Source organism: Ptychodera flava, chromosome 10, assembly GCF_041260155.1.
Source record: "Ptychodera flava strain L36383 chromosome 10, AS_Pfla_20210202, whole genome shotgun sequence".
In the NCBI taxonomy this organism is placed as follows: Eukaryota; Metazoa; Hemichordata; class Enteropneusta; family Ptychoderidae; genus Ptychodera; species Ptychodera flava.
Window position 1 is genome coordinate 14,892,074 of NC_091937.1, and position 15,176 is coordinate 14,907,249.

At 36.4% G+C, this 15,176-nt stretch overlaps 1 protein-coding gene across 1 annotated transcript; it reads left to right on the forward strand.

Annotated features, from left to right (window-relative positions):
* Positions 1-2,032: 2,032 nt before the first annotated feature.
* On the forward strand, positions 2,033-13,874 carry LOC139142073 (dapdiamide synthesis protein DdaC-like). Its single transcript, XM_070711866.1, has 4 exons — positions 2,033-2,887; positions 9,260-9,448; positions 10,641-10,773; positions 11,052-13,874. Exons 1-4 carry the CDS (start codon positions 2,336-2,338, stop codon positions 11,348-11,350), a joined length of 1,173 nt encoding a protein of 390 aa, XP_070567967.1. The 5' UTR covers positions 2,033-2,335; the 3' UTR covers positions 11,351-13,874.
* Positions 13,875-15,176: the final 1,302 nt, after the last annotated feature.

Consider the following 15,176-nt stretch of genomic DNA (forward strand, 5'->3'; position numbering starts at 1 on the left):
CACACACACACACACACACACACACACACACACACACACACACACATATATATATATATATATATATATATATATATATATATATATATAATTAATATATATATATATATTATATATATATATATATATATATATATATATATATATATATATATATATATATATATAATGCGTATATACACGTATAGATATGTATCACTTCCACCTGGACAAACAACTAACTATGGAAGGGTGAAGTCAAACTGTCACACTTGTCTCCCCCGATATAGATCTTATCTATTAAATCCTCTCCAAACGAGTCCTCCATTTTCCGTTTAAGGATTCTGTAATTTCTGTTCAACTTTACCATATGTTCAGCTTACTACTTAGTGTTAAGTTATATGGTACTTCAGAAGAGTAAAGGAAAATCTATCTATACTAACTCAGAACTGACAACCAATGATATGTTGATCTCGGGGAAAGATATTCAGACCCTCAAAATTTTACAGTATTTAAGTATACCACGTGCGGGGTTCATTTAAATGCTTACAAAGTAACGAGAGTTTTTATTGGTTCACAAAACGAGTCATTCATTGTACTGATTAGGCCAAAGTAATTAAATTCTTTGTTTTGCGTCCCCACCCGCGTAGGTTTTTAAGGTTTTTATGAAAAACACACACAATGTATTTGAATAGGAAATTTTAGGACATGACCGCTTAGCTTTTCTGAACTAAAATTTTGTTACAATTTTTCATTTGCTGCAATCAAATTACATTGTGTTAATTTTCTTGTGTGTGTTTTTCAGCCGCTTAGACGCGTACCTTTGCCCATTTTGAGTGGACGCAAAACAAAGAATTTGATTACTTTGGCCTTACACTTCTTGTGTAGTCAATTTTACTGAAAGAATATGCAACGATGAGTTGAATGTCTTGCTTCACCTTGTGTGTGGTCATTCCGGAACCCCTGGAGGCTTCAAAGTTTTACAATTTACACTGCAATCAAAATCGATATTGACTCGCATCAGCAGTCACATCAAGATACATCATGATGACAATACCGTCAGTGCACCATAATGAACGATCGTTGCTCAAAAGGGGTCACCAGGGGTGGCGGCAAGATAACCGTTCCATGACCATATGCAACTTTGCAGTAACTATATGAACATATTAGTATGACCGTATTCAAACAAAAGTTGTCGGCTAGAGAATGATAACAAGAGTTCAAACGATAGTTTCGACACAGAAATTGCCGTAAAATTTACTGAACGGCCAAGGTTTTGAAATTATTGAGCACATCCAATGACAAAAAGACGAAAACTGAAACGTGGGCAAAGTGCACTGAACCAGGGTGGGGTAGAGCACAGTCCCTCCAGGAGGGACTGTACGTACAGTAAACGTGCTGAACGGCACGATTTCAGGGGGTTCGAGAAAATCTAATGAGTAGTGCCGGAGTTGCTATGACATATCTGCACTTTAGATTCTGTGACCTCCTCTCTCCACCTCTATGATCGGTTAATGACCTGAACGTGTGACGTAAAAAGCTTGTCAATCACCTCGTTGGTGAAATCCCCTATATACGTCGGATATTTACCTGAGATTTAATGAGTATTGAAATTGGAATCCGATATGTATTTTGTAAATATCGGTGATTTCACAGTGCAAGTGTGCCACGTCCCAGATGAAAAAAAACATGAAAGGTTTGCAGCAACAAAGAACCAATAAAGGTAACTGCATATGCATGAGTGGTGTTCATGTGCGTGCGTGCATGTGTTTTAAACGTTCTGGTACTTCAATTGTTAACGCAATTTTTTATCTGTTTAAGAAAGATCATATTTCAGTGCAGTGACATGTTCTTGCATATCCGATTCTAAAGAGTAGGAAAAGTACCTCTTTAGTTTATACTTTGATGTTTAAGAACAATAGCCCGAGCGTCCGCGGTGAGTTCGACTTTTGTGACGTCATCAGTTTGTGATTATACAATTTTCGTGCACTTGCTGATAGTCTATCGAGTGCATGGTGTGTTGTAGTGACGATTTACGCTGGAAAATCTTCAAACAGACAAACCTTTTTCGACAGCAAAATGAGCTCATATTGCTCACTCAAAAGATGTTGGGGGACTGGTTTTGCGCGTCGAGAAAGTATACATTCTAGGGTTACAGTGATTCAGAAGGTTTGTGATTGGTCAATATTTGTATCTTTTCCAAATGAACAAACGATCGTAAATCACATGACCTTTTTCTGCACTGTTTGGCAGACGTCCACATAATTGTTTCAAAGTTCATCTGGAGGTCGCACCGCGCAGTGAAATTCTCTGATATTGAAGGGGTCGCGGAACGTCATTGTAAAACAGAGCAAGTATGCTATCATTCAAGTTCGCCACACCGAGAAGGCTTTGCCGATTTTTGCCGTTGATGCACGTGAATCAAACTGTATGGAGGTCTGTCCGAACCCAGTCCTGGGTTAACGGTTTCGGCATACGAACACGATTGGACATACCGGCCCAGACTAGCGCTCGCATAGCAGGCCGAAAATGGCTGCCCGGTTCGACTGTCCCTGGAAACAAACTACCCGAATACCTTGCCAGCCCAAGGGAAAATAAACCAGCCGTTTATGAAGTCATCGAAGAGAATGTGAAGCTCGAGGAGTGGTCGTCCAGATGTCGAGAAATCATTGATGAAAAACTTCACGTCTACGGTACCATTCTCTTCAGAGGACTGCCAGTGGAAAATGCTGACGACTTCTCTCGTTTTTTCAAACAGCTAGGATTCTCGAGTATGACATACTATGGCGGAGCAGGCGAACGGACTGAAATAGCTGACCAAGTTTTATCTGCCACTGACGTCGAGCCTCCCATTTACACGATAGAACCACACAATGAAATGGCATACGTTGACCACTATCCTTTAAAGGTGAGAATTTTAATCAATAGGCGGGATAACGCAACCGCAAGCACAGGCCAATTGGACATTAATAGTCTGAAATATGATATTTTTTCATAATTATTAAAAGTAATTAATCGTAATCATGAAATATTGATATCACATAATCGAGTTCGTATTTCATCCGGGTTGACAATTGCACTTCCTTTATGAAGAGAACTCAATAAAAAAGCTGTAGAGTGTTATTGATTTGTGTACGGCATCAGCGGCCATGGCCAGGCTGTCCTATATACTAGGAGTATATAAAAAGGGAAGGTGGCCAGCTTACATAGCAATTCTTCTCTACACGTCTTTAAAAATGTCTATTTTAACCGCTCCAACCGTTTAAATCACTCTATCTACTCTTCATTGCTGATGGTTGATAAGCTGGCCATCAAATCTGCCTTGTTTGGCCTTTCGTAATTGTCGTCTTGTGAAACTATCGCTCCCTAAGTGTTGTGAAAAGTCCAAAAATGCAGTTTTTCAGAGGAAAGGTCCCTGTTCATAGCAACATCAGTCAAACTCACTCACAGACCTCCTAACCAATGAGCGCTTACCAACCTCTGACTGATGACCTTAACGGCTGTATGCTGAGGTCAACCTGCAAACGGACGCGATAGATCTGTTGTAAACGAAAGTTTTTTCCAATGCTGTATGCTTTCAATCTCAGAGAGTATTTCCAAACTACTGTCTTATGCTTAATTGTGAAATTCCTGAGGATAAATCGCGTATCGGCCGGGGGTGGGCCGGCAAAATCCAGGGGTCACCAGCTCAGAGTGAGGTCACTTAATTTTCATAAGTATCCGTCAAAAAAGCAGTTTCAGTGTTCAGAAATATTCTGAGAGATAAAAATGATTCGCTGCATGATTTAATTCTCTGAAGTTATTTAACTGTAAATCTGAACAAAAGTATTATCTGTCGAATGAACATCTTGACTAGGCAACTCTGCGGCTTGTCTTATTGTAAATCGAGCTCACGGAGTGCAATGGACAATTCCTATTACTCACATATTAGAGTTATATCAAGTTTTGTCAGGGAAATTATTTAACAGTTACCTGTAGACTACTAGTGCCACTAAAAGTGAAATTACACTTTTAGGTGAAATTCCAATATCATAATTGTTGTCAACATCTGAACTTTCAAATACCATATTTGAATCAAGTACATTTGTATTAATTATCAAACACCTATAAAAGCACAAATTAATTTAGTCTAACATTGTAAAAAACTATTCATAGTTTTCTCATAGACTCCAATGTATAGTGAATCAAGATTTTGGTGAAATTAAAAAATCCAATTTCTTGCACACATATCAACCTTTAAACATCTTAGTCTAACTAAGTACTTGAAAATAAATTATCAAACGTCCAGATTTAGATAGTTTTGAATTGGAAAAAATTATTCACAGTTTCCTCATTGACTAACATGTATGGTGAATCAACATTTCGGTGAAACTCTAAAATCCAATTTCTTGCACACATATCCATTTGTAACATCCCTAGTCTAATCAAGTAAATTAATATTAATAATCGAGAGTACATTAATAAACAGATTTACTTATTTTTATATATAGACTCTCATAGTGGATGGACATTTTCAGTGATTTACAAATCAGATTTCTTGTACACATAATGCACCTTTAACCATCACATTCTCATCAAGTACAATTATGTTAATTATTCAATGTTGTATATGCAAAAGTATAGCAAGTTTTTCATTTGAAAAAATTATTCGTAAGTTTATCATAGACTCCCATCTATAGAAGATGAACATTTTTGGTGAAATTCTAAAGTCAAATTTTTTGTCCACATATTGTAACAACCCTATTCTAATTAAAGGGGAAATTCACCAAGGATGAGTTTTACTTATGTGCTAGCTTTGTGGTCACTTACCCGGAAAAACTATTTTCGCCATTATAACTTGGGCGATTTTTTACAAAAAGCTATAAAAATAGTACAGGAAGTTGCCTATGTAATTTGAATCATGGCAAAAAAGCTCCAGGCTTGGAGCTTGCATCACGTGATATGGAAGGGACCATCTTTCCATGGGTATGGCATTGTCCACTCACCCACGCTCAAACCAGGCAGTGCGTGTTTACATAACTTTGTTTATACTGAGTATCCTTGCATAAATGACGAATCACTTATATACTGAGTATCCTTGCATAAATGACGAATCACTTATAATAAACTGTATACACCGTCAGATTTTGTGTTGCTGTTTACTACTCTGTTGCTATGAGTGGACAAAGCGGGGCAATACCCGTCCGAGGATGGTCCTTTCCATATCACATGATGCTTGGAGCTTTTTTCCCATGATCCTGTCCTATTTTTATCGCTTTTTGTAAGAACTCGCGCAAATTATAAATGGCGAAAATAGCTTTTTCCGGGGTAAGTGACCATAAAGCTAGCACATTATGTAAATATCATCTTTGGGATACTTCCCATTTTAAGTACTTTTATGTCAATTATCAAATATCTATAAATGCATATGTATAGTTCTGTATTGAAAACTTGTTACATAGTTTTCTCATAGACTACCATGTATAGTGAATCAACATTATCAGCAGCTGATTATCGATTAAATCCAAATTTCAATTTTTTGAAACACACACGCTTGCGCAAAAATATTGCGATCCACCCGTAATTTCTGTCAAATCCCTTTGAAGGGTAATTTCAAAATTACAGCAAGTCAGAAGGGGAAATTTGAACATAAACACCTTGTGAGTTTGTAAGGAGGGTCATTTGAAAAAATCTGAGAAATTTTTTGGGGGATTCTATCGCCCCCTCCCTCCAGAGGTGTAATGTATGTGCGTGCAGCTACGGCGCATTGTTTCAAAATTATTTGAAATATTTGTGAGGATACAGAAAAAAAATCGCTGGGGTTAAAAAACCGAAAGAGGGGGGATATCCAAGATATAACAAATCGCTTGTGGTAAATAAAAAGGGAAAGGGTACTGTCGTAGATAGAGAAAAAAATCACCGGGGTTATAAAAAAGGGGGTACATCAAGAAACAAATCTGGGATAATGAAATAAAGTCAAGTAAAAAAGTAAAGGGCTGGTGATCCCGCAGCTCACTCATTATTTTCAATAGAGTCAATGGTGTACTTTATTATGACAGAAGAAAGTTGACAACAAGGTGCGTATAAAAATACAAAATTAGAGCTGGAAACAGACGTATCAAGGGGTAAAGCAAATGTTCTTCAAAAATATACCTACCCTATAAAGAGATGCTTTATGAGACATGCACAGTTTAAAGCCATGCTTATGGCTGCTATTAAATTCATCTAGCTGGATTAAAATACCACATAACGACTTGGGAAAAGATTAAGAACGGAGAGTGTAATTCTAAAAAAATATAACGTATTGGATAAAGAAATGATGTTAAAGGCACACTTATTTTGAAGTAACACTAGTTGCTGCGATTTCATTCTCTAAGTTCGATATACAATTGCAAAATACGAGAACAGAATTGATTAAGGGCTGGGCTGGTGTTTGTTTTTTCTTTTATCAGAAATATAATACCCTTTAGTTAAGGGATACCTTCGTGGTCATAAGGACATTTTGAAGTCATATTATTTGCCGCGAAATAATTAGTCCGTGGGCTGGAGGGGCCCACCGTGCACCCCCCCCCCCCACAAAACTACTATATGGGTATTTTTTGTTTTTTGGGATCTGCTGAACTAGAAAAAAGATGTTAACATTGGATAATTTGGGATGCACTACCTGTCTGCACTGGTTTTTGATTATTATGTACCACAAAAAAATGGCGAAAAATGGGTAGGGGTAAGGGGTACTACATCCTCCCCTAAATTGAGTGAACTAGCATGAAATAGCAAAAACCTTACATTTTTAGACAGCTCAGATATTGCTCTTTCTGAGGAACACCAACTTTAGCAAAATTAATTTGTGTACATAGAATAGGACGACTTTAAAATGAATTTTTTGACAATTTTGAATTTTTTTACCCAAAATATCATGTAACAATTGTGATTTACTTTTTATTAAGCAAAATTTTCACAACTTTTTGTGTTTAAATTATTTATTCCGACATATTAAACAAGAAAAAAAGTGTTAACATCAGATATTTAACTATACACTACTTCTCTGGAGTCAATTTTCAAATGCGTGTATCTGTATGGGTAGTGCAAAAGCTAGGGGTAGGGGTACAACATTCTTTCCTTGATGAAGTAAACTGGCTTGAAATGCCATATACCTTAGCTTAGATACTGGTCTTTCTAAAATGCATAAGGTTTTAGTAAAAAAATATGACGTCATAGAATTGGATAACTTTAAATCGATTTTTTCTGGTAATTCAGTATTTTTAACCGGAAGAAAATACGATAACTATTGTTTCCTCCCAATGAAGCAAATCAAACAGATTTATGGATGTTAGTTTCTAATTGCAATGTGCTGAAGAAGAAAATAAATGTCAAAATTGGGTATTTACCATGCAGTATTGTCTCTACTCACTGAAATTGCAAGTTTTGCTACAGTGGTATATCGTGAATGGGCATTTTATTGTTATGCAATGAACTAATGCACAACCTTAAAAAGAAGACTTTAAAACGCACACACATAATCATATTGCCATTTTCTCCTTAAAGTAAATAGGTTGTTGATGTCTGTCTCTTTTTATAATTTACTTTTTAAAAATTTTTTTATAAAATGATTTTGATAAGACGTATTTGGAAAATTGTCTATACCTCCTTGTCTTACTTATACAGCCACTGAGCTTTACTAACAATCTATGAGGCCGTGGGCTAAAGGGGGCGTCTGCGTGCACCGTACCGCCCCCCCCCCCCCAACAGCCTAACAGGATAACAAACTTGTATTTTTTCAGAAGCCTTGGGATCCTTAGAATAAAAAATAGGATTTTAACAGACAAAATATAGGGACTCAATAGCTGTTACGGTCATGTTTTGAAGGGTACCGCAAAATCACGATTTTGTGACCCACATGGATTTTTGTCAAACCTGTCTTCATGTACGTCATCTGCTGAGCTTACTGTTCAACATGACCTGGCTTATGGGGTGTCATTAGAAAGGTGATTTATTCTTCTTGAGTGTGCTATTTCATGCTAGTTTACTCAATTTAGGGGAGGATATAGTACCCCCTACCCCTACCCATTTTTCGCCATTTTTTGCGGTACATACAAATCAAAAACCCATGCAGACAGGTAGTGCATCCAAAAATATCCAATGTTAACATCTTTTTTCTAGTTCAGCAGATCCCAAAGAACAAAAAAATACCAATGCAGTAGGTTTATGGGGGGGGGGGTGCACGGTTGGCCCCTCCAGCCCACGGACTAAATACTGAAAGTAAAACTCCCCTATATCTAGGCTCTCAGAAAATATATAATTTACGGGGGTTCTTAACTTGTTAACCACCAGAGAATTGTTATATTAAAAAGGTCAGTTTCTTGTCTTTGAACCTTCACAGGACTAAGGAAGACTGGGGTGGAATAGGCTCTTCAACGACATAGAAAAAACTGAAAGTAAGACTTAAGTGGATACCCTGTGTAAAAACCGGAATGCATATGAAATATATCATCGAAGAAAAAATAAGAAAAACAATGTTGATATTCATACATTTTTGTACATATTTGTACACGCCTTAAGATGTTTACTTCCTTGAAAGAAAGCGAACAGACCTTAGAGTAGAGTAGAGGAGATCTAAGATGAGAGATTTAGCCGTTACCGTTGCTGTTTATGGTTGTAAAGATCTAAAGTGGTGCTTACAACCGATAACTTCCTGTGTCAGCCTGAATACTGAATGCATTACGATCCTAGGCTGTGACCTAAACTCAGAGACCGAAAGAAAATCAAATAACATGTGATTGCACAATGAGGCTAAGAAAGATGGAAAAAGACACAAAAGGGCGACAACTACATCATCAGAGCGTTTATGGCGCAAAAACAATTTTGATAGGTCCTAGGTCTGGGAACATCTATTTGCTTTGTTGCTCGACCGAGGAACAACAGCTTGCGAGGCCGAGACCCGATATAGCCTACACCTCAACCAATAATGCAAAATGGATCCGCTGAGTTGTGCAATTAATGTTGTGTGAAATAGAACATTTGAGAACATATCATAAGAACAGTAAAATCCGCTTTTCTTCATACATTAATTCAAACTTCCGCAACCAATCTGCAATTTTAAGACCAAAAATTCTAACTGACATCATATTGACATAGTATAGAGAGCGCATCACTTCGTACGTACGACTGTCTTTGACAGGATGCTTTTATCGAAATGATTGACTATCTCAAAATACTTCATAAAGGAAGTATGCACGGTCATATGTCTTTCAGCTGTTTTCAGTATCTCACCATAGGCTTTGGACTATTTCCCTACTGTTAGATATTCTTCTACTGCGATGTCCCAGCAAAACCAGGCCTAGGTGGTGAATCTGGAATCACTGATGTCAGAGATACCTTACGAAAACTTGATCCGAAGGTTGTTCAAAAATTCGACAAATTAGGAGTGAAGTACTTTTGCTACACGGTTTCCAAGGATGCTGCTAAAGATGCTTCCATGAGCTGGCAGTTAGTAAGTAACAAAGTCTCATAGCCATGAGAGCATATGGCTTTAACACAATTGGAGTTAAGTTGGGATAATTGGATGGTGAAACAATGTCGGTTTTATCTGCAAATGTAAGCTCATCTGCTTTTTCTTTTAAAGGGGAAGTTCACCAAGGATGATTTTACATATGTGCTAGCTTTGTGGTCACTTACCCTGGAAAAGCTACTTTCGCCATTTATAACTCGCAAGATTTTTTACAAAAACCGATAGAAATAGTACAGGAAGTTGTCCATGTAATCGAATCATGGGAAAAAGCGCCAAGCTTGGAGCTTGCATAATGTAATATGGAAGGGACCATTTTCCCATGGGTATGGCATTGTCCACTCACCCATGCTTAAACCAGTGTGTGTGTATTTACATAACTTTTGTTTATACTGATTTTCCTTGCATAAACAATGATTCACTTATAATAAACTATCCACTCTCAGATTTTGTGTTGCTGTTTACTACTGTGTTACTGTGAGTGGACAATGTGGGGCCATACCCGTCCGTAGATTGCCCCTTCCATATCACATTATGCAAGCTCCGAGCTTGGAGCTTTTTTCCCATGATTCAAATTACATGGACAACTTCCTGTACTATTTTTATCGTTTTTTGTAAAAAATCTTGCGAGTTATAAATGGTGAAAAAAGTTTTTCCTAGGTAAATGACCACAGAGCTACCACATATGTAAAAATGATTCTTGGTGAACTTCCCCTTTAATATGCAATTTTTAAGAGTAATTTGTAATATTGCAACATTCAGCTATAGGGCACCCAACTCTTTGAGAACATTGAAAGATATTAAGATCCAATTATCCCGAATTAGTTCAAATCGTGATTTTTTTAGATTATCTAAAGGAGCAAAATTATTATTTCATTGTGACTGTATCCGAGAAACTCAGCAAAGCACGATAAAGTGGCACAGAACATCACAGACTATGAATAAGTATCGACATAAATAAGACAGTCAAAGTCGTGAAAGAAAGTTATAATATGACACATTCACAAAATTCAGATATATGTAACGAGCATTTACTCTTTACTCATTACATAACGTTAAACAGTTTTCTATGATACTCTTCTAAAATTGAATTTCTATTCAGTTATTTCGGGGTCACCCTGCTTACCTAAAGGGATGAGATGGATTAGATAGGGAATTAAACTTTTGGTTTTTCTAGAGGTTCAGCGCCGAGGACAAAGCTGAAGTAGAACAGTATATGAAGAACCATAATTGTGAATATCAGTGGTTAGATAATGATGATCTTTCCTACTGGCGGTATCTACCAGCATTTGCCAACCATCCAATCACAGGTACTGTAAAGAAGACCCGGTGAACTAGCCAATCAAAGTAAAGCAAGGGGTACTGTCATTCTATGGATGCGGGCGCATAGATTACGGGGACTTTTATTTGGACACGGTCACTACTATTTCATGCACTCTCCAGCCAAGGAGAAATATGTCCCTTCTTGAAGCATTTTGCTGAAATTTCTTTCCTTTTGTTTCATCTTGTCTTCTACGGCTTTAACGTGACAAAGAATTTACCGTTAATGTTCTCTCAGATGAACATCATAATTTTCTTTTTCTTAAAGGAGAGAGAGTGTGGTTTAACCAGGCTACTACCTTTCACGCATCGTATTTTTACGATCATCCGGTGTGGGCTGGCAAGGATCTTCCCGAGAACAGGTACCCTTTTACATCTTACTATGGCGACGGCAGTGTCATCGAACCGGAAGTATTACGGCACATCCGGGATGTTCTTTGGCAGGAAACGGTTGGATTCCAGCTCCAGAAAGGCGACGTGTTGGTTTACGATAACATTTACGCACAACACAGCAGGCTTGGTTACGATTGTGACAGAACACTACTAGTTGCCATGACAAGCGATTGACCAATTATTATCCACGCAGTTCTCCGTCGAGTATATCCAGTGGTGTCCAGTAGTTACACTCCGAGTAGCCTTGGCACAAGTTTGACGAAAATAGATCCCAGCTATTAAAAATTATCGTAAGACATAGCAGAAATTAAAAAAAATAGGAATATCCTTTGAAGTCAAATAGCTCAAATTACAAAATATTTGAATCAGCGAAGAAGACGAATAAGCTTACATTAGCAACACTAACTCTTTAAATACGATCATTTTGGCCATAAGTGATGAAATCCAATTCCCAAGTTAGGTAGTAGTAAACTAGGTTGGCTAGATCACTTAAAAGTTACATGGTAGATAAGGAGATCTTATATCAAAATTTGACAGATTTCTTACTCACATAATGAGAGACAGAATTCCTGGCCTTCACTCACAATAGTAGTTTGATGACTCGCTGAATTACAGTACAACTACTTTGTCATTTTAGTTTAATCTTGACGGGTGTAGCATGCTAGCAGGGTACGCTTTCCAATTCCGGACACCTGTTACCACCACCTAAATAGTGGTTCGAGATTGCACTATTGATTTTTTTCAGGATGTTGTTGTTGTTGTCGTTGTTGTTGCTGCTTGTGCTTGTTTCTTTCTTGGACCTGGTAATTTACTTGCCTTGAATGATAACGATTGCTGGCATTAATTTGATGTCATATTACTGAACCTATTTCGCCTATGAGGGCTAATCCAAATAACTAGATGACACCATGTTTATGCCTATGAAGATCTTAGTATGTATATGCACTATACCAATACTTTATTCTTAATGGCGTGGAGGCGGCCATGTTTGAGCGAGGCACTCATTACAAATTCATCTTGACAAAACTTAAATATGCAATCTGATTGGTTTATAATAATAATAATTTATATAATATAAGTGTTATATAGAAATAATAACGCGAATAATAATAGGTTACATTTCCGTGAAAATGTCACCCTAAGAATATTGTGGGTCGAAAAGACCAAATATGATATCGATTTCACTGCCCAATGTAGCCATGGTAACCATTTTAGGGGTTGAAAATTTCAGTTTTTCTAATATCCCATGAAAATTACTTTGATTTATATGAAAATTATCTAAAGGGGGAGTTCGGGTCAGAGAGCACAAAACCCAGACTTATTTTAATGTTTCAAGTTGCCATGGTAACTATTTTGGGATTAAAAATGTTACTTTTTTCCTAATTCCTATTAAAGAACTATTGATTGATGTAAAAATTGATCATAAGGGGTTTTCTGGTGAGCACACTAAAAAAATTACACTCATTTTAATGTGAGATGTTTCCATGCCGACCATTCAGGAGTAAAAATTACCAGTTTTTTAAAGATTGCACCTAAAATCCAGTGATCAACTGAATGTGTTATATCAAAGGGATATTTTGGGTTAAAAAGACCAAATATCCAGTGTAAAAATCCAGTAATCAACAGAATTATATACCAAAGGGTTATTTTGGCTTAGAAAGACCAAATATGATATCCATTTTTACTGCCCTGTGTGTCCATAGTAATCTATTTGCGTTTTAAAATTTCAATTTTTTTTCCAAATTCAATTAAAATTAATCCTAGTTACTATGCAAATGCTCTCCTAAGTGTAATTTTCAGAGCATGAACTCCATGTTCATTTTTGTTTCATGTTACCATGGTAACAATTTTGGTAACCACAGTTTTGTTTTGTTTTTATTTGAAACGTAATTCAGTTTTTTATTTATTTTATTGATTTCTAAGTAACAACTTTTAACATTTGTCTACAATGATAATAATTGTAATTTCTTTGCCTCCAGCTAGGAAGAATAATAAAGATAATGTATATTGGGGCCATTTTGGTTAAAATTATGCTTTCCGTTAATTTTAGTATGTTCGAATTAATTTTATATAGACCAGAAATAATTTTTCAAATATTTTTAATTTTGTTTCATGCGGTCATCACAAATAAGTGTTACATAGCATAGTACTAACTTATTATGCATTCATTGAATTAAGTTTATGCCTTCAAATTAATTTTATGTGCTGAAATTAATTCTACTAGTATCTCAAATTAATTTTATGAACCCTATTCCCCTTAGCACCCAAAGTATCATTATTTATCACAAGCAGTAACAGTAGCGCAGTTTTTTTTATTTGAAACGTGATTCACTGGTACTTATTTATTTTATGGATTTACAATTAACGACGTATTAATAAAATAATTTATTTTGATTTCTTTGCCTCATTCCCGGAAGAATAATGAAGACAAATTATTTCTGATTGTTTAACTAAAGTAAAATTATGACCATGTAGTGGTGCATTATTTTGTGTGTGACCTGTCGTGACCCCATAAACTCTATGATTAGCTAGATCTCCCCTTTCCATGGTAGCAACGGCTAAATTTGAACATGGTGTTTGTATATCTTTAAACACTTTTTTTAAACCCAGCAGGCCAAGACAAGGGGGAAATACTGCAAGTTAAATGTTCGTGTTTAATACTGCACTACTTGTAAATAAAATTAACGCCAACTCTCAATGATGAATTTTGCCCTATTTCTCACTTGTGCGAACGTCGTAGGAAACACTTGTGCGAACGTCGTAGGAAACACTTATTGCAACAATTTACCCTAAATATAAAGAATCGGCTGTCAATTAAACTGCGGTTGCTAACCAGCAGGAGGTAAACAGTGACTCTCTCTCTCTCTCTCTCTCTCTCTCTCTCTCTCTCTCTCTCTCTCTCTCAAATATAGATTGATAGATGTATATATATACAACACAAATAACAAATAACAAGTGAAAACTAATATGTTACTTTAAGTTTCATACATAACAATCTTTATACATATGTCATAATCATCCAAATTGGCACAAAATTAATTTTTCAGGCTCTTAGCGTCCTTGGACTTGATCAATCCCGCCGCAATTCCACTCGATTTGGATTATAATAACAATGGCGCCACGAAATACCAGCACAGTATGGAAAACACGGTCTAGCTCGCTTACACGTTTAAAACGTTAAGTTCACCCAGGAATTTATCCCTCGTGGAGTTATTGTGCGTGTTACCACCATGTTCTATTGTATATCAACCACTTGTAATATTGAGCTGTAATTATCATTTTAATGTATTGATGGCATGGGTATCCGACATGACCATGACACAGACTAACTCCGGCCAATACACTCAGGGAGGCAGAGTCACTCACAGGCAGACTAGCATTTGCTATTTTCCGTTTCCGTTTACCCTTCATCACAGCAAAGGTGTCTTTTCATTTCTGATCTACAAATGTTTGTTATAATTGGGTAATAAAGAGAATGATGATGATAAAGATGATGATGATGATGATGATGATGATGATGATGATAATGAAGATGGTGATGGTGACTAACACATCTAATAGGCAGATGTATAAGTGTCTTGGCTGCAAGGTCTATAGCTATGAATCCCTTTTCAATGAAGACGTTCAAGTTCTACACCATCACTTTATAGTTCCTGTGTCTTCCTTAGATACTTCTCATGGATATATATATATATATATATATATATATATATATATATATGTGTGTGTGTGTGTGTGTGTGTGTGTGTGTGTGTGTGTGTGTGTGTGTGTTTATATATATATATATATATATATATATATATATATATGTGTGTGTGTGTGTGTGTGTGTGTGTGTGTGTGTGTGTGTGTGTGTGTCTGTACATGTATGTATAATATGTGTATATACGTATAGGTATTATCACTTTCCCCGAAACAAACTCTTAATTTTAAAGGGTGACGTCAAACTGTCACACGTTGTCTTCTCCGATGTAGATCTTTACTATTTCATAGTCCCCAAA

Coding starts and splice junctions, on each gene's coding strand:
- LOC139142073 (XM_070711866.1), top strand. CDS start 2,336: ATGCTATCATTCAAGTTCGCCACACCGAGAAGGCTTTGCCGATTTTTG. Junction 2,888..9,259: donor TTGACCACTATCCTTTAAAG/GTGAGAATTTTA, acceptor CCCTACTGTTAG/ATATTCTTCTACTGCGATGT. Junction 10,774..11,051: donor TGCCAACCATCCAATCACAG/GTACTGTAAAGA, acceptor TTTTTCTTAAAG/GAGAGAGAGTGTGGTTTAAC.